Source organism: Electrophorus electricus, chromosome 4, assembly GCF_041902795.1.
Source record: "Electrophorus electricus isolate QZ-2024a chromosome 4, ASM4190279v1, whole genome shotgun sequence".
Taxonomy (NCBI): domain Eukaryota; kingdom Metazoa; phylum Chordata; class Actinopteri; order Gymnotiformes; family Gymnotidae; genus Electrophorus; species Electrophorus electricus.
Genome location: NC_137500.1, coordinates 5,173,859 through 5,198,534, shown reverse-complemented (window position 1 = coordinate 5,198,534; position 24,676 = coordinate 5,173,859). Strand labels below are relative to the sequence as shown.

At 39.0% G+C, this 24,676-nt stretch overlaps 1 protein-coding gene across 5 annotated transcripts in view; it reads left to right on the top strand.

The window, feature by feature from the left end:
- The window catches only part of cpne8 (copine VIII), a 34,769-nt gene extending 15,270 nt beyond the window's left edge, over positions 1-19,499 (top strand). Inside the window, exons 6-22 of one of the 5 annotated variants that reach the window (XR_014123088.1) lie at positions 606-682; positions 2,006-2,069; positions 2,411-2,514; positions 2,726-2,830; positions 3,567-3,608; positions 3,746-3,821; positions 4,360-4,413; positions 4,909-4,970; positions 5,677-5,723; positions 6,110-6,291; positions 7,090-7,217; positions 7,503-7,605; positions 8,339-8,396; positions 16,453-16,526; positions 16,606-16,818; positions 16,922-17,001; positions 17,138-19,499. Coding sequence is in view for 3 of the 5 variants with exons in the window: in XM_081711929.1 (XP_081568055.1) it covers positions 606-682; positions 2,006-2,069; positions 2,411-2,514; positions 2,726-2,830; positions 3,567-3,608; positions 3,746-3,821; positions 4,360-4,413; positions 4,909-4,970; positions 5,677-5,723; positions 6,110-6,291; positions 7,090-7,217; positions 7,503-7,605; positions 8,339-8,396; positions 16,453-16,526; positions 16,606-16,818 (1,389 nt within the window). In the remaining 2 variants the exon portion in view is untranslated. Of the gene's footprint in view, positions 1-605; positions 683-2,005; positions 2,070-2,410; positions 2,515-2,725; positions 2,831-3,566; positions 3,609-3,745; positions 3,822-4,359; positions 4,414-4,908; positions 4,971-5,676; positions 5,724-6,109; positions 6,292-7,089; positions 7,218-7,502; positions 7,606-8,338; positions 8,397-16,452; positions 16,527-16,605 lie in introns of those variants that run through there. The other 4 variants (XM_081711929.1, XM_081711928.1, XR_014123089.1 and 1 more) reach the window with 4 other exon arrangements.
- The last annotated feature ends 5,177 nt before the right edge of the window (positions 19,500-24,676 follow it).

The window sequence follows — 24,676 nt, the reverse complement described above, 5'->3', positions numbered from 1 at the left end:
TAAAGCAATCTGCTGAATATCCACATGACCTGACTTGACTTGACTTGACTTGATGGGAACACATTAGCCTCCTGTAGTCCAATGTATGTCTTGAGCAAGTGGAGAGGGTGAAACTCTGCATTTTTAATGTAAGAGAATGCCTTGTGTATTACAGTAGGATGATAGCTTTAGGGTAGGTTGATGGTATTAGGGTAGGTTGATGGTGTTTTAATGTAAAAGAAAGCCTTTTGTATTAGGGTAGGATGCTGGTGTTTTGGGATAAAATATGGTCCCACAAAAGTAAGGCCTAGTGATCAGAAGGTTGTTGGTTTAAGCCCCACCATTGCCTATTTGCCACTGTTGGCCCCCTAAGAAAGTCCCTTAACCCTCAATTGCTCAAATTGTACTTTATCAAAAGTGTCTGTAAAATGCTGTGAATGTAACTATAGACAGTGATGAACTGATTTTAGCAGCAAAATAAGCTTTTAGTTCTATTTCAGTAGTAGTTGTGACAGTTCTTGAGTGTGTTCATAGATATGCAAACACATGGAAACAAATGCTGGCATGCTGCGTTAGAAAAACACATATGATATTGTGCTTGTGTATGTATGTATGTGCACTGTCAGGACTTCTTGGGCCAGATGTATTGTACCCTGGGGGAGGTGGTGGGCTCTCCAGGTAGTCGCATGGAGAGACCTCTCATGTGAGTATTACTTCTGAGTTATAAATCAACCATTTCCCTTTCATCTCATTTTCTCTCCACTGTGTCCACATCCAAAATTAAGTGCCTGTTCACATTTTGCTGAGTGTTCATTGCTAATCACATACCGCGTTTGTACTTTACATTTTTGTGTGTTTAATATATAGTCAGTCATATATAGATTTCTATGTGTGTGTGTGTGTGTGTGTACATGAATAAATTAGAGATTTAGTATAGCTTTACTATATGGTGATGTACGGTGATGAATACTCCGAACATACTTTTCAATTATTTATCATAGTCTTGCAGTCATTCATGAGTCATTCATTCATTCTCCTCTGTCAAAAATCTCTCAATGTGTCAGTGAAGTCCAAATGCACTCTTCAGTTATTAACAACAACTCTTTGGGAACACATTCATTTATTCATGCATTCATCACTAATTCAGCCACTTACACCCCACATATCAGTTATTCTTACCCACACAACTAAACCCTCAAGCTGTTTACAAAACATTAGAAAAATATTTATATTTATATTTAAATATTTATATTTACACTCATTTAACACTATCTGAACACCTATATGTTCAGTCATTCATTCATTCATCTATTCATCCATCCATTTTTCATTAATTCATCTGGCGGTCCATCCATCCATCCTTTTATTTATGCAGCCTTATTACACTTGAAGAGACTACTCTGCAGTTTGTCTGGTATTTGCCCTCAGCTGTTTTGGTATTATTGAAGGTAAACCATACAATTCATGTCACTTCAATAATTCTGACTCATAACAACTCATGTCAAGTGGATTCAACAGTTTTTCCTATACTTATTCTCACTCTTATATCTCTCTTTCTCCCTCCCTGCTTCTATATCTCTCTGGCTTGTTCTCCTTAAGAGGATTACATTTTGTGTGTGTGTGTGTGTGTGTGTTGTAGCCTAATTTTAGTCTTTAGTCTAATTTTTAGTCTTTCTCCTTGCACAAAAGTTGCTTGTGTACATTCAAACCAGATTAAAGGACTTGCTTCAATAATCCATCAGTTTTTGTCTACATCCTACATCATTTTCCATAAGACATTGCAGTGAACTACTTGGCCAAACTGAAACAACCATACAGGTTAGGGCAAAAGTAAGGCAACACTTTTGCATCCCGTCATTATTCCTGTCTATCAAATATTCCACGGTATTCCACATTTGAGCCAAACTGTAAAGGTAGTGGCTCAGGGAGGAAAAATGAGGTTTGTGGTGTTAATGTTTCTCAGGACATTTTGATATATTTAGCAGTACTACATTAAGAGTGAGGCACACTAAAAATGATCTTATAGGGGAATTCCTGGTAAAAGCTGTGGGACCATCGTTGTTAAAGCAGACGAACTTGGAAATTGCCGGGTAAGACTCATTTAATTTGCTTTTTATTTTTGTCGCTCTTCTTGTACTGCCATTCTTTTTCTCTGTTAAGATGTTCATTGCAGCTGTAATGTACTGAATCTGTGTCCCTATGGTTCCCATGAAATCTTTGTTAAATAATAAATGTACAACATATTTGAATTCACACACAAATATATGCACACACAAATACTTGCACACACAAATACATACACAAACAAATACATACACAAACAAATACTTGCACACACAATTACATACACACACAAATACAAGCTCCCACACATGCTAAGAGGTCCAAGAGCCATAGGACACCATACAGCTGTGCCCATTCATCCTTTTAGGAATCAGTATTGCTGCAGTTTTGTGGAAACAAATTGGACAAGAAGGATTTCTTCGGCAAGTCAGACCCATTCCTTATCTTTTACCGCAGCAATGAAGATGGAACGTGAGTTTAAATGACATTGATTTTTCATATGCAGCTTCATTATTATTATGAAACATTGGCAAATTGAAGTTAGGATGGAGTTTATGGAGTTAGGATTGTAACATATGAGGTTAAAAATGAACTCATGTTGTGTACTATGTCTTAATTTTTTGGAGACTTAATCCAACAGGTGGGTTTGTGAGTTACCCTTAATGATGATCACTTTGAATAGGTACACCATTTGCCATAAAACTGAAGTGGTGAAGAACACTCTGGACCCTGTGTGGCAGGCCTTCAAAATCTCAGCTAGAGCCCTGTGCAATGGTGACTATGACAGGTGAAGTCATTGGTGTAAAGCAGTCCTTTAAAGCTTCTATAATATATGACTAGCATGCATAGTCTTATTGCCTGTCCTGCTATAGTTATTGTTCTGCAAAACAAATACAAATATGTGTTTTTATTATTGTTCTGCGAGATTCTTATTATATTTATTTATTATAAATATGTGTTATTATTATTATTATTATTATATTTATTTGTTTATTTATTCTAATTTTTTTAAATAAGAAATTGTTATTAATGTTCCACAAAATATTTTTTTTCAGTCAAGGTAAAATTTTACATCATATGTTACACTCACCTGATTCACAGTGGGACAACATTAAAAGTAGGCCCCATGTGAATGAAACTAATATAGTTATATATAAAACTTATTTCTAAAAAAGAAAAATAACCCCTTCATTTAGATCTTGGAAGACAGCTGAGCACACTGCTGGTCACCATTAGGAAAATCAGCACCTGGTTCCACCTCCACCATGCTGGGAGAAAAGTAATCCCCAGAATATATCCAAGCAGGACCATGACACACAGGATACTCTATATTTATTGATAGTCTGCAGTGATACTATAAATCATCTGGCATGACTATATGCTTTTTTAGCACATGTTGAGCCGGGCAAAGACAGGTTACATCACTATTTCATGGGGCTTTACTGGTTGTCCTTTACCTCTAAACTGTATCTAATCACCATTACCATAGTCATGATTTGTTGACAACCACAATTCTTTTACAGAGCAATAAAGATTGAGGTGTATGACTGGGACAGAGATGGGGGGTAAGAAAACTAGAATTTGTTTCACTGAACCAAATCATTTACTGAACCAAAATCTAAATGAAAATGTACACATTCCAATATGCATACATACAGAGATTAAATGATGCTGCTGAGTGATAATGAACGTATTCTCACAGTCATGACTACATTGGAGAGTTCAAGACCAGCTACAGGGAACTGTCCAAAGGCCAGGTTCAGTTCAACATGTGGGAGGTGAGTGGCACCCACCCATATACATAATAAGAGATTCGTTCTCATGTACCATGAGAGATATTTTACATATATATATATATATATATATATATATATATGGCTAACCATCGCTATTTTGTGTCATTCCCTTTCTCTATATTTTTACCTTCTCTTTTTTCACCCCATCACTGATTTTCTATTGTCCACTTATGACATCAGCTGCTGTTTTAAGCTCTTCTTTATGAGCACTGGGGCATAAATCCCACCCAAAGAAAAGAATCTCTTAGTGTTTATACTGGCATGTAACAAACAGAGACAAGGTCAGAGACAAGGTCAGAGTCAAGGTCAGAGACAAGGTCACACCTTGACACAAGGGCAAACCAGTGGCCTGTCAAACACAAGTCTGTACCAGAAAATTTGCTCAGCATTTCTCCCAGCGGTCAGTGCCGGCCATCTGCTGCTATGCTCCCTGCACCACACCTCGCCATGCTTGCGCACCCTGGCCTTAATTAGTGTCATATTGCAAAGCCTTGCTCTGCTCATTAAATACTTTTTTCAGGTGCTGAACATGAAGAAAAAGAAGAAGAAGAAGAAATATCTAAATTCAGGAACCGTGAGTACATTTTCAAACTTTCTTTATCTTTTACTTTTTCCTAGACGGCAAGTTGTAAAAGAACAAAAGAACAGCACACAAATGTTCCAATAAATAACATTATTGGTGCGGCTTCTTATTGAAGGACCTATTCCCATTATCTTCTTAAGCAAAGAGCAAAGCCTTCAAAAGCTGTATAGAAACATAATGATAAGCATAAATGCTAATGTGCCAGCTCTCATTACAACTGAGCCAGGTATTCGGTATTCTTGATTGCTTGGTTAAGGTGGGTAGGAAGTTGGGACTTTCTGGGAGTCCTTGAGGAGTGTGTTGAAAAAGCCTGAGATAGCTCACTCTTGATATGCATAGTGGTCTATATTCCCAATGAGTTGCATCATCACACCAGTTATGAATCTTTATATGATGTTTATGATGCAAGTATATATGCATATTTAAAATGTAACGGTGGCTTCAAGGACTGGAAATGGGAAGTGTTACCAATTTTAATCTTAACAGGTGACACTGTTGTCATGCCTCATAGATGTTGAAGTGACTTTTTTGGACTATATCAAAGGAGGGTAAGCATAACATCAGATTTCATAGTTATGAGCTCTCTCTGTGTGTGTGTGTGTGTGTGTGTGTGTGTGTGTGTGTGTGTGTGTGTGTGTGTGCATATGCATGTATGTGTTTTGGCCATTATTAACCCAACTCTTATCCTAATCAAAGTGCATGAGCAAATAGCTGATGAGCACATTAATTCAGGCTTTTGTTCTGGAATGGAGGATTTACCAATCATGGAAGGGGCCATGCTCCACTGTCCTTCCTACCCTACCTTACCCACACATGGACAAAGGGGCGTGCTACATTATAGATGCCATAATAACACCATATAAAAAGAGCACGGCCTATTCTGAGACCATGAGTGCCTTCTTTATTGTAAGATCTGCTTTTTAAACAAGAGAACAAACACTTGAAAAATTATGTTTGAAGAACCATACTTGCAGACACTTCACAGAGACTGCTGCTCCCATCTAACTTTAGCATACATGGAATGTATGAATAATACAGTTACGTTTTTATCTTCCCGCTGTAAATAAAGGAGAATAAAGGTGAATAATAAAGTTTTGAGTTTTAAATATTTGCACAGCGCAAACCCTAAACATCTCTACACTCATTTTGTACTTCATAAATGCTATTTTAGTTCGCATTACTCATTTTATGTTAATTAGGTGTTATCAAGAACAATGGTCTTCATATTTGCTGTCACTTTATATTCTTTTGCAGTACTCAGATTAATTTCACGGTGGCAATCGATTTTACTGCATCCAATGGTGAGCTTATTTCTCTGACAGACTATTCTATAATTATTTTTCTGTGGTGATTTTATCTGATGATAGTCTTTTTGATGCATCCACTGTGTATTAGGTTTTCTATGTTTCCATGCAAACTCAGACTTCTGAATGTTTCTGAATGTTCAGCAAAAACTTGTCACATAAAAAACCCCCCCAAAAAACCCAGCCAAACAAACAAAATCCTAATGCACAATGCTAAAATTGCATTGGAACAAAAGCAACAGAAATGACATCAAATTGGGTTTCTACTTTGGTATTCTACCAGTCATATGAGTGAGTTGGGGAAACATGAAGAGAATGGTCATTACTGAAGTGCAATGGATCAGACGGTTGCTTTGTTTGTGCCCTTTCTCATTTGTGCCCAGGCAACCCGTCACAACCTACCTCTCTCCACTACATGAACCCATACCAACTTAATTCCTATGCCATGGCACTGAGAGCAGTGGGGGAGATCATTCAGGACTATGACAGTGATAAAATGTTCCCTGCACTGGGATTTGGAGCCAAGCTGCCCCCTGATGGCAGAGTATCACACGAGTTTGCCCTGGTGAGCAAATCTCTATGGATGGTTCCATCTACACTGGGATTAGACATTTATATTTATAGATTAATATTATTTAATTCTGTTTTTTGTTTTTTTTTATTAAATAAGAAAACAATAGATTCTCTTGATGAAAACCTTTAGAGTTCATAGGGAAACAGAAAGATCTTTATCAGGAATGTTTTGCTGAAAAAAAATGAATTTCTACTGCTTGGGTCTCTTTCTCTCTCTATCTCTCTCTCTCTGTCTCTCTCTCTCTCTCTCTCTCTCTCTCTCTCTCTCTCTCTCTCTCTCACAAACACACACACACACACACAAACACCAGTTTACTTATACAATACCAAACTTCATAAGAAGAAGGCTGTACCCATCTAGATTCTAGAGGTTCTTCTGAGATGGCCTGCACCCATGCATGGTGTTTGCAAACATTACTTCCCTCTGGACTGAGAGATACAAAATGACTCTCTATGCATTCTGCTGACCAATACGAATTAACTTGAATAGACCATCTGTAAGTATGTCTTATACAGGCCAGTGAATGGAAAAGTAGTTCTAAAGCACACAAATACAGTTCACAGAATCCCAATGACTGCTCAATTTTGTTGTTGTTTTCAATGTGCATAGCTTATTAATTATTGTTCTGTAAACATATCCTTTGCACCACACAGTTCCAGTTCTATTACCATATCCTCAGAGAGACAACAGTTATATCCACTCAAGTACACAGTATCATTAGACACAGTATGGTTATCAGTGCTGCTATCCACAGTCTATATTTGCCTGCATGTGTATGTGTGCACTTAGAATGGGAATCCAGACAACCCATACTGTACTGGCATCGAAGGAGTACTGGATGCATACTACCAGAGTCTGAAGAGCGTACGTCTCTATGGTCCCACATATTTCTCACCCGTCATTAACCATGTAGCCAGGTGAGTCATGACAGCAGCTGCTATACAGTACACATACTAGCACATTACTGCCTGGCCTATGACTGCACCTGCGTTTCTCACAGGCCTTCACCAGCACGGGTGCTATTAGTATTTATGAACAGATCTGGATCTTAGACTTGAAACAGGCAGAAAACAGCAGATTAAACACTGCATATAAATTAATGCCATTTTGTTCCACATTCTTCTGCTCCTCCTTTATTCCAGAGTGCCAGTGTAATGGCTGTACTTCTCTGAATTTTGAAGCATGTTGTTTCCTTCAAACAGATATGCCTCTTTAGTGAAGGATGGCTCAGAGTACTTCATTCTCCTCATCATTTCAGATGGCGTCATCTCTGACATGGCTCAGACCAAGGAATCCATTGTAAATGTAAGTGTTTAAAAAAAACTGAAAATGTAGAGATTCTGCAGACATGTCATCAGTTCAGTTTGATAGTAGTAGCCAAATTATTGTTTTGTATTCTGTGAACAATATATTTTGACACTGTATACAGTATAAACTCACAGTTTAAATTTGCTTGCAATGTACAAGTGTTATTGGTGTGTCAGTGTATTGAATTTTCCAACGTAAAATGAGAATAAAATGATCTCAATAGATAAATATATAAATAGGGATTATGTTAGAAAAAATCCTTCAAAAAGAGTATGTTTACTTTATGGATAAAATATATACATAAGATATATTTATTTATACATGTGTTTCCAAATATTAATAAATAACTTATGAGATATACATTGCATGTATCTTTGCCTGAAAACATGGCAATTAAGATACTGAAATGTCAAAACAAGAATAACTTCCACAAAGAGCAGACCAGGGCCTTTGTGCTCTGACTGTTTGTCATTTATAATGTGCTAGCATACCAACATCTCGTTCAGTTTGTTTGCATCTGAGCTCTGCTGATCCTCATTATGAGTTATAAGTCAGTTTTGTCTTTTAGGTTCTTTCAGCCTAGTCCTGTCATATATCTCCTTTACAACTTAGCGTACATCTCATTGTTAATTAATTTGCCTTTTTATACCAAGGCATGTTTTCTGCACAAATGTTATATGGTGAAAAGGTCCAACTGTAATCCTGTAGATGGATGTTTTTCTGTTTAAAGGCATCCTGTCTTCCAATGTCAGTAATAATAGTAGGAGTTGGGTCAGCTGAATTTGATGGTAAGATGATACATTAGATACTTTATAATACCACAATAAGGCAATAAGGATCATTTGAATATATGAAGGCGTGTGTGTGTGTGTGTGTGTGTGTTTGAACATGCAGGCATATGTATGTGAGGGTATTTATGCCGATAGTCATGCTTGACTTCACAATATATCTTCCCATACAGCATACAGCATCATACTTATCTCATGCAATATAAAACTCTTTTACACGATGTCATACTCTCTCACACTCTCTCAAATGTGTAGTATCTGTGCCCCTAGAGGGCGTTGTGAGATAAAGGATACTAGTGTTCAAGCGATGAAGAAGACTGAGCAGGATGTAAAGTTACTGAACAGTACATGTGTTGTAACTGCACCTATTTACATACATAAAACACAACATATTGACGACTGAGGATGGCTTTAATTCCAATAACACCCAGGTATGCCCAGCATGCCTTTGGAAACATGGATTCACATGTTTGACAGTTATGTACTGGCATTCACAACCAAAGACATGCCTGATAATTCACTCCATCTGTGGTGAAATAGAGGATTTTCTCCACTTTACCAGTGGAAAGTGACACTTACATGACTGCTCTAGAAGTGCTGAAATTAGTTTGTACCAAAACTAAATGACAGAAAAGGCAAAGTTTCATTAGCATGTATTAGGAACTGGTGAATCAGCAGGATAATACATGGCTGTGCAATGCAAGCTCAGCATTTCTTGTTATTTTGGTGCACTGGCAGTTAATATGCTCAGAGACCGTTCAGTAGAAAAGATGAACAGTTGTCACTATTGCCACACAAATTAAAAATGCTGTGGCTGAAGTCAAAATGATTACAAACCGGTCTACTTTACCATGTGGCTATCAGCATTTCATATTTCTTCAAACTAACTGTCTGAAAAAACTCTTCAAAGAAGACGTGCACTTAAGAGTCCCACCTTGCTAATTTCCCTAAGTGCCCAGCTAAGTCTCCTATATGAAGAAAGTGCATTAAAATGGACATTTTTAAAAGTTTTCAGGAGCACTGCACAGACAGGAAATGTGAGAGAAGTCACTATTGTTACAGATTTGGGCATTCAAGAAAATGACCAAGACATTAAAGATTAGCTTGCTGTGTCACACTGCAGCATGTGAGAGACCATGTACTCAAAGCGTACCAAATAGTTGACCTTGTTTCTATTTCTATTTCCATTTCTATAGTTCACCTCTTTCTATTATCCCTCAGACTTTGTTCCGTGAACATTTTAGTGGCACTGAACTGTCTAAACCTAAAATGCAGCTCATGACCTACATTACGCATTCGGTACCTGTTCAGAGATGCCTGACATTGAATGCTTTGCATGACATGCATTGTATCAGTGCTGATTTCTACATTGTCATTTGGCACTGCTGTTCTTGGCATGGATCTTGCTGGTGGATCTTGAAGACACAAGCGGTCACTACACCTGTCATCAAATGCATACCCACCCTATCTGGGGCTGATAATGAGTAGGCTAAAGCAATTGCCTTTGTTATCCAATGCAAGAACTGCTGCATAGTGATCACCTTACCTGTGTATGGCTTGGACCATGATACAAATAGCTGATCACGCTTCCAAAAACCCTTAGTCCTTTCCACATAAATGCACAGGGCTCACACAGGGCACAATGCATTCAGTTGCAGCTGGCCTGCAAAGTATAGGGGCCATGAGATTTAATGCCTGGAGCTCCAGAGGGAGACGTGGCTGAATAACCTTGGTATGAATGTGGCATGTACCACCTCTCAAATACCAGCCACTTATGCTAGTGCTCACTACACTAGGAGGTAAGTCTGTTACACACAGGTTAAACCTCACGAGCCAAGCTGACAGAGCCAGACACTCTGGGTGGGGGTGATCAAAGCTATGGGTGGGAACACGTACAGCATTGTTTGCAGCCATTCATGAGCTAAAGCATCTCTCTCTGCCAATGTGCTCTGGTTGTGTAGAGAAAAGAACAGAGGGCACTGCATTTTCTTGATGCAAACGGATCTACCGTAGCCCTGCCGTATTTGGTCCATATTTGTTCCTCTCCTGTACAATTTTCACTCCTGGGAATTGCCCTGCAACAGCAAAACTGCTCCCAATTCAGCACTCCCTGCACATGCATCATTTTCAGGGACAGAAAATGAGCACAGCTACACAGGATCAGCTTGCATGCCATTGTGTGCATGGGGCGTGAATTAAGTCCTCCTTGTCAGTTTATATTTGCGACTACTTTGATGTTGTCTGTCCTCATGGGAATACGTCATCCCTTCAAAAGGAGCAGGCAATGTTTCAGTGCTTGTATTTTCAGGCACTTTGCAAAACATTGATTCCATTTGCCGTTTATCATTCTGCCTTCGTGAGTGCCCCACCAACTGGACAGCGGTGCAGCAACCTGAGACACGGGTGAAAAGGGACCAGATTGGTCCTCTGAAATACCTCACAGCACCTCATGAACTTTCCCACTCTCTGTCAACAGGCTTATCTTGGAAAAACCATGAGTGTAGTGACAATCCCAGGCATGATATGCACTGGGCAGGAACTATCACACTCTTCTCTGTGTTTAACTTGAAACCCAGTGACATCAGGTGCTCTATGAGCATTAATGTATGCTACCTCGCAGTGCCTTCTGACTGAGCTGTGATAAGACGATCGTCTGTGTAAGTAGCGAGGCTGATGCCCTTTTCCCTCAGAGGGGCTATAGCCACCTCTGTACATTTCACAAACACCCTTGGCCTGAGGGAAATTCTGAAGGGAGACTAGCGTCTTTCTCCAGCAACAAGGAAATTTCATCCTGAAGAACGCATGCTTATGCTCACAGTGCCCAGGAATCAATGATCCCTTTAAACTGCTGTGGACAAATGGTGAACTGCAGTTTGTAATCATACTGCACTGTTTTCAGCACCCAGCATGATGAGATGCAAGATCTCAAGCTGTCTATCCATGTAGCACTGGTGCCCTCCTGTGGTGCACAAGTGCAATGCATAGTGACAGTGTGTTTGTGGCCCACGCCTCCTGAGAGCTTGACAACTCCTCAAGTTGGAGTTTTGATGTGTTTCATAACTTCCCACTCTTTTAGCATTGTTCTGCTTTGCAACATACTGCTTTTTATTTTGTTTTGCAACAAACTGTGAGACATTTGACACATCTCTTTTTACCATCAGTAACCTCTTTGCTGGGAACAGGCAAGATGAAGTTAGTGTATGAAGTGTTCTCTTCTTCTCTTTGCATCTCTTCTGCATGAGCATCAGAGCAGTGCTGAAAATGCCCACAGGTGCATCCAGGATAGCCTCTTTATCCTTGTCTGAGAGGTTTGTCAGGTTAAGCCACCTACCTCTCTCCTGAATGACCATGGCTTTGCCTGCAGCCTGGATTGCACATCTCTGGAGATGGAGAGAGAGTTCTCTGACCACAATAATCTCATCCCACTGAGATGGACCTGATGTGGCTGTCATCTCTTCCTGCAGGTCTGCCTGGTAAGCTGTAAGCATACATATGACATTAAGAGCCCTGGCCAACAGGACTACCACTTTATAAGCCCTGTTGGCCATGTAAAACTGAAAGCAGTCTGCCTTGGATGACAGAGCAGGGCTCAAGACCTTTGAACGGTTGGGGTGCAGGTGTGTTTCAACCAAAACATTTACAGTTATTAGTCATTACAGATGTGCCTGAGGACCACCCTATTGTCACAGTAGAACTTTACAGCATCCAACTTATGGTCTAGTTCATCTAAAATGAGCTCTGCCATCTCTATCACCAGAACAGCTCCATGTATCTTGAGGGAGATTGTGGGCTCTGGTTGCAGTGATAATTTTGCTTTTCCAAGCACAAATCCAACTTCACACAAATCCAACTTCACATATGTAAGCTACTGCCCCTATAGCCCAGGTTGAGGCATCAAAGCAGCTCACTGAAGACCATAGATGGCCACTGCCGGGGATGATCTATTTCCAAAGACATGCACCTGCATGCAATACTCTTCTCCCTCCATGGACAAGTCATTATCTTTATGCCAAAGGAATATAAAGTAGTCTCTGTTTGTATCGCAAGAGGAATTAATAAAACATTTGTTGGATGTCAACAGTGACTATTATGTGATCTTTAGTGAACCATAGCTACACTCCCAGGAGAATATTATATAGTTTGAGACCTGTCCGCAGGACTGAGATGAAGGAAACACCATATTGTTGGGCAGTTGACTCATAAGCATTGTCCAAGCTTTTGGAGATGGTGCACCTCGATAATGTGAAAGAACCAGCATGGAGGCAAGGAGCAAAAGAGGAAAAACCTAATCTCAGGGTTTTTGCTTAGAGTGCATCTTAAAAAATTGAGGCAAGATGATGCTTATTTTATGTTCTTATGACCTGAATGACAAAGGAGCCACTTCTTCCTGATGGACTTTTTTCTCCATATGCTTTTTAAAGATTTCACTCTCTATGACAACACGTGTCATTTTCTGTAAGATCCGCTACTCCAAGCCTGAGTGTGTCCTCGGCTGGCATTTGTGCAGCTGAAGACAGCTCTGTGGGCATAACTGTGCTACCCACTTTAACTTTTTTCTTTTGTATAATTGATGCAATTATAGCAAAGAATGAGGAGCGATGCATTCAGTAGGATATGGAGTTCTGAAGAGATGGCCTGTGAGTGTGGTCAATGCACTCTTCACCCAGCCTAAGTCTAGATGCTGACCAAACGGTGCATTGTGGGGCCCATTGACTTGCTTAATCACCTTATACACTCATATCATGTCTTTCCCTTGCATAATCATCTTCTCAGTGTCAGGAATGTAATCTGTTTAAGAGAGTGATGTCTGGTGTTGGTATTTCAGATTTATGGGTCATTATTTCATTGCTCTTGATGACTGGTGGGAGATACATGCACATGTGCTTCAATTTGAAAGCCCATTGTTTTCCTTCCAGCCATCACTGTCTCATCTTGGCACTTCATCAGATATGGTGAGAGGCTGCCTTCAATCCAAATAGGTGGAAAAATTCAGATTGAGCCAGAGAGCAGTTCCTCTGATCCTCATGTATAATGTACATCTTGATGGAGTGATCCGGTTGGCCCTGATGGAAGACCCACAACAAGCACACCTTTAAACAGGAGAGAGTGAGTCTGCCTACCACAGACTTTGGTGCACTGCAATGTGACCTCGAACAGAGTGTTGCCTTGGGGCTCCGCAGCTGCATCTGGTATAGGTGACGAAGGAGAAGGTGAAGTGGATGCATTGCAGGACAACGTCTTTCACACTCAGTGTCTCAGTGCTCAGCGTTCCCTAGCAGTTTTGGAGTACAGCACATAAATCATCATTGGTGTTCTTCCAGGATGTTTTTTTTTTTTTAATTATAGCATTGTTTTCATTCTAAAGGCCCTATATTTAAACAGAGTCTGAGTTTTCTTGTGAACGGGCACTATATAACAGGATCGCCGTCTTTCGTTTCAATCTCTCCTGTACTTGTTGGACATGTGTCAACAGTTGCAGTTGCCTTATGCACAGATGCAGCAGTCTCGAACCAACTGTGTCTTGGAGTCATTTCATTTTGACTACAAGACAGGCTGCTTCTTGACAAGATTCTTACATGCAGCAGCATGTGGGCGCTGGTGAGTTTGTCTCCACAGGTGCAGAGGATGATTGCCGTGAAGAAAAGGGGGTGTAGACCTCTCTGAAAAATAGCTTCATTCACCCATTCTGCAGGAGTAATGACCCCTGGAAGCTTGTAATCTCTCTTCATTTCCTTAAGTCTGTCTCTTTTGTCAAGTAATAGATGAAGGCTGTGAGCCCTACTAGAGTATTCATCATTTCACGCTGATGAGTAGTGTTGTCTCTCGCTCTTTCTCTTTTTCTCTTCTCTTTTGCCTTTGTCTTAAAGACATGAGAATTATTCCTGTGCATGTTTCAAGTATTTACTCTGAGGAACAGCTGTAGAGTAGTTTAGTCTGGATGTGCTGGTGCATTTCACTATGGAGGAGTTGGTATGTCTACACGCATCAGGTGAATAGGTGGGTACCACTCCTTGTGTTTTGTTAGGTTGATAACAATACTTTATAGGCCAGAGGAATTAAGGCTGAGTTTTTTTTTTTCTTTCTGATACTGCCTTTGCACCTTTTACTGTCTCCCCAGGTAGGCAAGGTTTGTAATGTTGGAGACCTTGTGAATCATTAAACTGTATTTGCTTTGCCATATTTCAGTGTGGACTGCATTTATTCCTTCACACAGCCAGGGCATGAGAGCTCTTGTGAGTGTTTTCACACTTTACAATATGTTCCCATTATATATTGTTGTGGTGTTCTTTGTTCTGGGAACCAGTGAGGAGCCAATGTTCCTGTAAGACTGCAGGTAATTTCTCCATTATAGGCCTTATTGTGGAGGGAATATCAATGTAACTAGGTCCAGGAAGGTATCCATCATGTTACACTGCCAGCACAGATTCGTTTAACATGCTCAGATGTCTCTTCACCAAACCACTTTAAGAGAAGGACCAACTTTTCATTACCTGTGAGCTCCAAGCCCATTGTCGCAGTGAGGAATGAGGGCTTCCGTGGCTTAAATCTCTGTGGCAGCCCTGTTTTGAAGTATGTGATCAGTTGCATGTGTGTGCTCATTCACTGAGTGTGTGAAGATGTTGTGCATGGGCCTTTTCTCTGTAACCAAAGGTGATCTATGCAGCATGGGATTTTTCACATTTTTCAGGTTGTAAGATTCTGCTGCGCAGTGATGACAGAAGCTTGAATAGTGAGCGATGATTGGCACTGCACAAACGTTTCTGTTCTCCATTGAAACACTTGTGTTTGGACAGTGCTTCTTAAATTTTGCGCAGCTGCTTCCAAGATGTCAACTTTTACCTAAACAGCAGCTGCTTCCTTTTCAGACTCCAAAGCTTCCAAATCTGCTGGGGTTTTTTTTCAAAAGTTAGCTCTTTTTTTTAATTTGCATGAGCTACGTTGCATAGGCTACAGCTTTAGCCGAGGCTCTGGCCCTGGTGGATTCTTAATGCTGCCCTGACTTGAGGCTATGTTCTGGCTTAAGATTTTCATTTTTCACACTAGTTATAAAGTCATGGCTGTGTGTTTTCCATGCACCCATGTAGGTTAGACAGCCACCCAAACTTGAGTGCCTTGGACTTTATGTATGCCAGGTGGAAATTTGTGTGAAACTGTCAAACTCATGAATTTACAATCAAACTGTTTTACTCTCTTTAGTTATATAGTGTGCAAATTGATTTTGATAATGAACATAAAGGGTTTTATAGTGTGTGTGTGTGTGTGTGTGTGTGTGTGTGTGTGTGTGTGAGGCAGTGTTTGGATGATTGTATATCCATGTATGACACCCTGTCAAACTTTCATGCATACACTCAGTATGTGAGAGAGTAGGACATCATGTGAAAGAGATTAATATTCTATGAGAGAAATTTAATGCCGCATGTGTGTGAGTATGAATGAAGTCAAGTATGAATAGCAGTCTAATTGGCCTTTTATATATATGGGCATGTGGCCATGTGTGCGTGTTATTAGGCCAGTCCCACAGAGACTCAGCATGTTCAGAGACTTTGGCCTACAGTCAAAGAGCAAAACTGCCTCATGCATGCTCCTCTGAAGCTGGCCAGATCAACCCAACATGTCTTCTGTTTTGAATATGTAAAAAGGGGCTTGTTTTCCTCCCTAATCATCCATTGCCTTGCCCAATACACATTCCTTCTGTTTTTTCACCTGCTACCACATTTATGCCATTTGCATTTTTCGATTAATTACTGTTCATTCTCTTACTACTTTTTCATGTATAATGGTATTTGTTTCTTTGTGTAACCTCATTCTTTAACATCATTCAGCCATGAGTTGGAGTATTTTTCCATACATTATTAAAGGTATCATTTTTGTTTGTTTTTAGTCACATCTCACTTTCTCCTATGAGACACATCTGTGAAGCAGTAAGATGCTCCTCCAGTAGTCTGCAGTCACATAAATGAATGCACTCAGCACACTAGCACTGGTAAGAGTGCAATAGTCAGGATCCGTGAGAATGAGTGTTTCACTGAATTTTTCTTTTTTATTTGTACATTAGAAATGATTGAATTGGATGGGGATGAAGTCAGGGTCTCATCCAGAGGAAGATTTGCAGAGAGAGATATTGTACAGGTGAGTTTTCTTTCTCTCTCTCTCTATCTCTTTCTCTCTACTGTCTAAGTATCTGTTTGTCTGTATGTCTCTTTTTTAGTTTGTACCGTTCCGAGACTACATTGACCCTAGGGGGAACCACATTCTTAGCATGGCCCGCTTGGCCAAGGAGGTCCTGGCTGAAATCCCGGACCAGTTTCTGCATTACATGAGAACCAGAGGCATCAAGCCGAACCCGACAGCTCCTTCTCACTCCTCCAAACCACAGTCAACAGTAGCACACTCAGCACATCCACTGCAGACCCAGATCTAAGTAAGATCATGAGAGCTCTTGTTCATACACTTCACTCTCTGTCTGCATCATAAATGGTCCACTGGGGTTATGCATTGAGGTTTCTACATTCTGTGTCATACAGTAGCTGTGTCTGAAGGAGATGGCAGGGTTTTGCTTGACTTCAGTCTGTAGCTGGCAGTGCTCTTCAGTGGACTCATACAGGTATTAATGTTGCTGGTCGGGAAATTTTCAGAACTTTCAAAATTTTAAACTGAATGATTAGAATGTTTTTCATGCATATCCAATTGAGTGATATCCATCCTCATTATATACTTTTTTTTCTGTCTACATGCTAAAGTGTGAGCTTTCTTCATCTACACAAGAAGATAGTTTTGTACCTCAGATATTAATTATTAAAGCTCTGTAATGTTCAACAACAATGGGTTGTGTAACAACAGCAGACAGAGCAGGTCTCTAAGATGCAGAGTACAGCAAAGATGTTTGACCTATGAAACATTTCAGATTGTTTTAGCCTGCTGCCTCATTGTGATTCTTTCCAAGTTTTACAGGGGCTAAAACAAGCCATATTCTTAAATACTAATCTGAAGCTGCTTGCACATCTGTATGTACAAGAAGTACAAGTCTTACAAACACAAATACTGCTGTCTACATGTACATATCTACAGTTGCTTTCACACACTAACAACAAATCAACAAATTAATGATTTAATGATATTCAGGTTTGTTTGTTTTTTTGTTTTTTTTACTGTAGCTACAGCAGCATTTCATTACATGCACTTTTGAAGTAGATTATTTGAAATACTTACACATTTACAGTGAGATCCATATGTAAGAGGAGCTTTTGAACGAGAACCTAGTAAGACACAGAGTACTGCACTTGTCAGTGAAATCAGGAAGCACTGGCGTATAAATGAAGCATAACTGGTAAACTTCTTCGCTTGCTCTTTCTTTTTTCATAAGTATCATTTGGTTTGTTGTTCATCATTCACATATATTAGAACATTTTGCACAGATACTATGCTTATCCCATGAGTTCACTAAAATGGAAATTAGAGCATGTCAGTGTGTTTTTAAGAAAATGGGAAAATAAAGGACAGTTTTGCAAGAGGTCTAGAGAACTACATTAAATCATATTTGCATTGTTTAGACAGTTTTGGACCGCTGGAATCTGCTCCAGCAACCTTTAACCCATGTAAAGCCATGAAACACTGGACTTCATTTATTTAGCATGACAGGATATCACCTTAACTTTCATCCACTCATGCTGAAACACATACATTATAAAACATACATGAAGTATGCATGAAAGTTTAAAACACAATGTACTGGAATTGGATTATTTCCTGTTCTGTCATCAAGCTTGTTCTTTGCAAAGTCCAGTGGACAAAACTGTACATTATAACTGAATGAATTCTGAATTAATGCAATGCCAACATTTACCATGTGGCTGTTCTAATTACTTAGACCAAAATTATTAATGTGCTTTCTTTGACTAAGAAAACCTACTAGCTGGCTCTCACAGATGCATAAGGTACAACTATGTATATGAAGTGAAAAGAGAATTTAAGGCAGAACTGCGATAAGGCAATCCATATATAACAAAGTAATAAAAACAAAAATGGTAATAGATTTAGTAGTGTCCATAGTATTTAGTGTCCATATTTTCTTACAGATGTGGACTATTACATGAGAGGATGTGGCTATTTATTTGATCACTCGTAGTAGACCGTGTAGAATGTTTTCTGAGGTAAGAAGAAATGTTCTTTGCTGATAATTGTAGCTTTGTTAAATACAGCATAGCAATTGTTAGTTTGACACTGTTGATGATTTGAATTAGTTAAGTTCAGCACTGTATGTTCTCCCTACTCCTGAAATTAATACAAAGTGTATTGTCATACTTTTGTTCCCTGAGCACAAAACAGTAGTCTGACCTCTTTTTATTCGGTCATTTCATAGGCTACAACACTATATTTACCTTTTAAATATGAATTTGATGGTTATTCAATGTAATAATTGTAAATAGGATATATTCTGAAAATCTCAAACAGCTGTTGTTCACTTCTTTTCATTATAGAGATTTGATTAGTATTATCTGCATCATGTTTGCATGTGCAAGTTTTTGAAAAGTAATATACCTTTTTGAATAGTAATGGATTTTGCCTTAATATATCACTCTATTGATGGATTAATTATATGCCTTTACTTTAGGTTTAAGTGTTTGTTCTTTTAACAACCTTTTGCTCCAAGATGTGATTTACTTGTATAAGATCTTATAATATGTAAAGAATTTCTAAACTGTGAGTAAAAGTAATTCACTTGGGTGCATGCTGGGGGTATTACAAAAGTACACTACAGAACAAACCTTAATAGCTGATAATAAATCTTTTAAATATTTTTATATGAATATTGTTGCATGATCCAAGAAGAATAACACTTGCCAGTGTCTACAACCATGACTGGCTGTACAATATATAAATGTGCTCGACGTATTTAGATAAATGTTACAGATTTTATAATTATTTATATCTGTTGTAAAGTACGAAAAACTAGTAGCCTATATTTGTAAATATTTTGTCACTGACCAGAGAATCATAAAATGAGGTCAACATAAGACTATAAATTGTTCTCATATGAAACTTCAATGTCAATTTAAATCACATTATGAAATGTAATTTTTAAATAAACTGTATTATTTACAATTTTATGTTCTTATTTTATTGTGTAATTGATCTCGATTAATATGGTAATCTAGGTCTAACTCTATCTAGAAATTGGTCTGTGTGTTGCATTTGAAATTTCCCCACATTCCTTTATATTTACAGAAATAACAAAATGTATTTTTAGGTGTGGGAAAAAATTCTAAACCTCTGAGAGACAGATGATTATATAAGGACTGCAGGTATGCATCTGTGATGTCTTTAGCTGATCATCTTCTTTTGGGTTAAATATAGACTTCCCCTGAACAGATTTCCGAGACTGTGTTAATGAGGCAGAAAATAACAGACAGTAATTAAGGAGCACAGTGTGCGTAGCTTTTCAGGCAGGAATAGGAAGGAATTCACATTTTTCCCACCAGCTGTTAAAGTATTTGCCTGTTTTTTTTCCCCCTGGAGCAGCTCACTGTTTATCAAAGACTCTCCTGCCACCCTCTGTTTATTTGGGAAAGTACTGCAATGTGCATCACAATGTTACATAGGTGCTAGTTTTACTAATTTGTTACCAATCAAAAACACAGAACTTTAAAATACATTTCAGACAGGGGTTAAAAATAACTCCATTATACATTGTACAAATCAATGGGAACATTGACTGGGATTAGTAGGCTAACATAATGAATTATTTCTCATGAGTAATCAGTAGATTATCTTCACCTTTTCTTTAATGTACAGTGTGCACCTTTTTATATAGAACAGAGCAACTCCAAACAAACTTTGCATCTTAAAGAGGAAATTGGCCAGGGTTACATTTACACCTTCATTGTTATTTTAAGTCTAGTTGGACACAAACATTGTATAAGTTCAATACTTGGGATTTTGCTGTGTTTGATGCTCTAAAATATAAAGAGCTTCAGCTACTAGGACAGAAATATTCACCAATTTACCATTTCCTAGTGTGTTGACACTATCCATCTCTTAAATATGGTTACTTAATGCTTTTAACTGAAGTTTTATAAGGCTTTAAAATGGTCATGAGTGTTACTGTCATGGTTAGCCCCTCTCAGCTTCCATGTTTTCTCTGTCTTGTGTATTTTAGTTCCATTCCATAGTTTCGTTTTCTCCGCCCCCCGTTTCTAGTTTAAGTTGACGTGTTTAAACCCTGTCGTGTGCCCTGTGTCTTGGCTGTTCATTGTTTGGTTCACTGAATGTTTGGATGTTTGAAAGTCTGTGCCCATAAATTTGTACTCGGTGTATCCTGCTCTGACTGTTGATCCTAGCCTATGCTATAGCCTGTTTCCCTTGTTTGCCTTCGTGTGCTTTTGTTTCTTTATCGTGCATCCCCATAATCTCTGTACCGGTAAAATGACCCTGGACTGCTCTAACGAATCTGAAATTGGATTTGCCCCTAATAAATCTCACTCTTCTCCGCACATGCATCTGCCTCCTTACCACTCACCATTACAGTTACTCATTATGTACACCTAGGATTTCCAATTTGCACTGTAATCCTTGATCATTGCAGAGGAAATATTAGTCCTGTATTACTTGGGCTTTGTGTTAGCTCAAGCTTTCTCATAAAAGAATACTGCAGTGGTAAACCTCAAAACCTCAGCTTTCAGAGTAGGTTTAAAAGGTTTTAAGCTGTTTGTGTCAAATGCTTTATGTCCCTATAGTTCTGTCAAATTGATAGTATGGAATCAAAATAATGTCAATATATATGAGTGAGGAAAATTATTCCTCACACGGAGAAATTCACTCTCGTGTGTGAGGAGAACTGCTTGCGTGGGGAAATCCGCCCTTGAGGACAGTTAGGTAAATTCTTGAATGCTCTTTCTGCTCGCTTTTAAGCACCTGTTTGCGCTGGTTTAATAGTCTATATTTTTTGACAGTGTTGGGTGGGACCTAGGAATGGCAATTTTATACTGAGATTGGATTAGTTACTACTGTTTTCCATAACTACATTTTGATTGGCTGACTGTCTGGTCATCTCTTGTTGCATGAAAATTGATGGAATATGATATACCTTTATGAACATAATTAAACAAACATTTTCTTCAGTTTCCAAAAGGAAAACCTTTGGTAAAACATTAACCTGACTCACATATTACACCCTGTATTCATGTGTGTGTGTTGTGTGAGTATTGTTTGTTTTGAACCCGGGTCTGGTGCAGAATTTTCCCTCTGTTCCCAGGACTCTCTCCATCCCTGGTGCCAATCTGGCTCTCCGGTCTCCCCCTTCGACACCTGTGCTATTTTGTTGTGGCTTTTGTGACTCGTGAGACCAGTTTACTGCTTAAACTGTGTTTTTGTTTTTTATTATATCCTGAGCTTCCTTTATCCTTTTGACATGGACACTGTTGTAAATCAAACTGTCAAAACTGAAAAATGCTCTACATTTTAGAAATGTGGTGCAATTCCAAAAAACATGCAACTTTAGAAATACTGCAAATCCGCCCATAACACAATGGAAGTGTTTCCGGAGGACACGGCAGAGGGGATTAGTAACTGAGTAGCTGGTAAAAAAAACAAAAATGACAAATATTTGCGATTACCACGGTTTTATCATTTGTTAGGCTGATGCAGAATATGCTTTGCAATCAATGACACTTTAAATGTAGGTATATAGACAGGAACTTAGTTGTATTATACATAATCTCTTTAGGTTGAAATGGATTGTAAAATAACACACTGAATGTAGCAAGCTAGTTTAATACTGGCAGTGTCAGGTTAATATTTTATGTTTTATCAGCGCTCTTTAATGCTGCGTTCTTTACAGCCTGGCAGCAGCAAACGCAAGAATGCGCCGTTTGTTCATTCTGTACCCTATAACAATGACGAAACCATGATATTCGCAAATATAAGTTTCTTGTCACTAGCTCCTTGGTTGTCCATCCCCCTTTCGTGTACTCCGGAAACAACTGTTCCGTTGTGTTGTGACTGAATTTGCAGAGTTTCTGAAGTTGTATGTGTTATCTGAATTTGCACTGTTTCTGGAATGTGGTGCATGTGTTGTCATTTTGATAAATATATTTTTGTGTGGTTGCAGCACGTTTTTTCATTTGCAACGCAATGGGTCTTCCCCGCCACCATACAAAACCACCCCTATGTTAAAACTCGCAAAAAGGAGCAAAAGGAAATGTACTTGTTTCGAGGACAGCGATCAAATCGAGAAGGGAAAAAATATTCAGGAATGAAAAAAGACGTTTTGCACGAAATTATGATAAATGCCCATATACTTCTTCTTTCTGTGCTCGCGGGTGTAAATGTGACGGGTCTCACATTTACAAACGCAAAATGGTAAATCGTAAATTGTATTTTTCACCCTGTTTTGCGTGCGGAATGTTACATTCACGTTTTTTAGCCATTTGTTTTTGCGGCCTCTGCTTTTGGCATGAAAATAATACCATACGTTTTTGTTCACTGACACTCCCACAGTTGACACATCTACAGTCGTGGCCAAAAGTTTTGAGACTAGCACAAATTTTGGTTTTCACAAAGTTTGCTGCTTCAGTTTTTATGGTGGCAATTTGCATCAACTCTAGATTGTGAAGAGTGATCAGATGGATTGCAATTAATTGCAAAGTCATTCCTTGCCATGAAAATTAACTCGATCACAAAAATTAGTGCATCCCAGCCACTGCATTTCAGCCCTGCCACTAACATCATTTCAGTGATCTTCTCGTTAGCTCAGGAGAAAGCATTAACGAGGAAAAGGCAGTTGATATCACTCTGTCAGGATGATTTAAAGCAACCAGTCTGCTCTTCTAAAGGGTGGTGGTGCTGGAAATTTTCTTCTGTTAACCATGGTTGCCTCCAAGGAAACACATACAGTCAGCAGTGTATTGCATCAAAAGGGCTTCAAAGGCAAGGACATTGCTGTTTGTAAGCAAGCACCTAAATCAACTGTTTATCAAATCATGAAGAACTTCAAGGAGAGAGGTTCAATTGCAGTGAAGAAGGCTTCAGGGTGCCCAAGAAAGTCAAGCAAGTGGCAGGACCATGTCCGGAAGAGGATGAACCACTAGTGCAGAGGTTGCTCAGAAATGGCAGAAGGCAGGTGTGAGTGTATCTGCACGCACAGTGAGGCAAAAGCTTTTGAAGGATGGCTTGGCATCAAGAAGGGCAGCAAAGAAGCAACTTCTCTTCAAGAAACACATCAAGGACAGACTGCAGAATGTCAGGAAGTATAGGGATTGGACAAAGTTATGCCTAAGAACACTGCCTTGAATAAGAAATGGTATCAAAACGTCTTCGAACAGCAACTTCTCCCAACAATCCAGGAGCAATTTGGTGATGAACAATGCTTTTTCCAGCATAATGGAGCACCATGTCGCAAGGCAAAAGTGATAACCAAGTGGCTCGGTGAACAAAACATTGACATTTTGGGTCTATGGCCAGGCAACTCCCCAGATCTCAATCCCATTGAGAAGCTGTGGTCAGTCCTCAAAAAGAGGGTGGACAAACACAAACTGTGATCAACTCCAAACACTGATTGGGCAAAAATGGGTTGCCATCAGTCAAGATCTTGCCCAGAAACCAACATCCAGCATGCTAAGGTGACTTGCAGAAGACTTTAAAAAAGAAGGGTCACACTTTAAATTAAGTGTTTGCTTAAACTAGATGCATTTTTTTCAAATTAAAAAAAAAGTTATGAAATGTTTATTGTACTTCACTATATCATATAAACATCCGACAAACTGAAGCTAACGCGGCGGCAAAAGTAGCTGGAGTTGTTTGCTAAACTGCAAGTGCAATAAGGATCCTAAGGCAAATTTCTGCTCAAATTGGATTTTTTTTTTTATATATAAATTGTTTGCTGATAAAAAAAAAAAGTCTTTAGGTGGCTGATGGTGATTTGTACGTCTTTTTGGCAGTTGTCCACAATAAAACTGTTTAGTACCAAGAACCTTCTCCATATGTGTTCTGCTGCCGAGGGGGGCAGTAACCAGTTACCTTCTCTCTGTATTAAAGCAAGTGGTCAGCAATGGTGGAGCATCAAATGTAAGAAGTCAATAGTGAACCATCAAATGTATTGCTGGGTATTTTAAACATTATAACTGTAAATCATGTTTGATCTGTAGATAACCAGATCATGTTTGTTCACAATGTCGCAATTGTTTATCGTGCCGAGACAAATGTGAACTTTTGGGCCAGGGCTTTAGTTCTGTTGGCTCTACCTAGTCTAATAATGGGGCAGTTGTCCCTAAAGGCAGCTATCA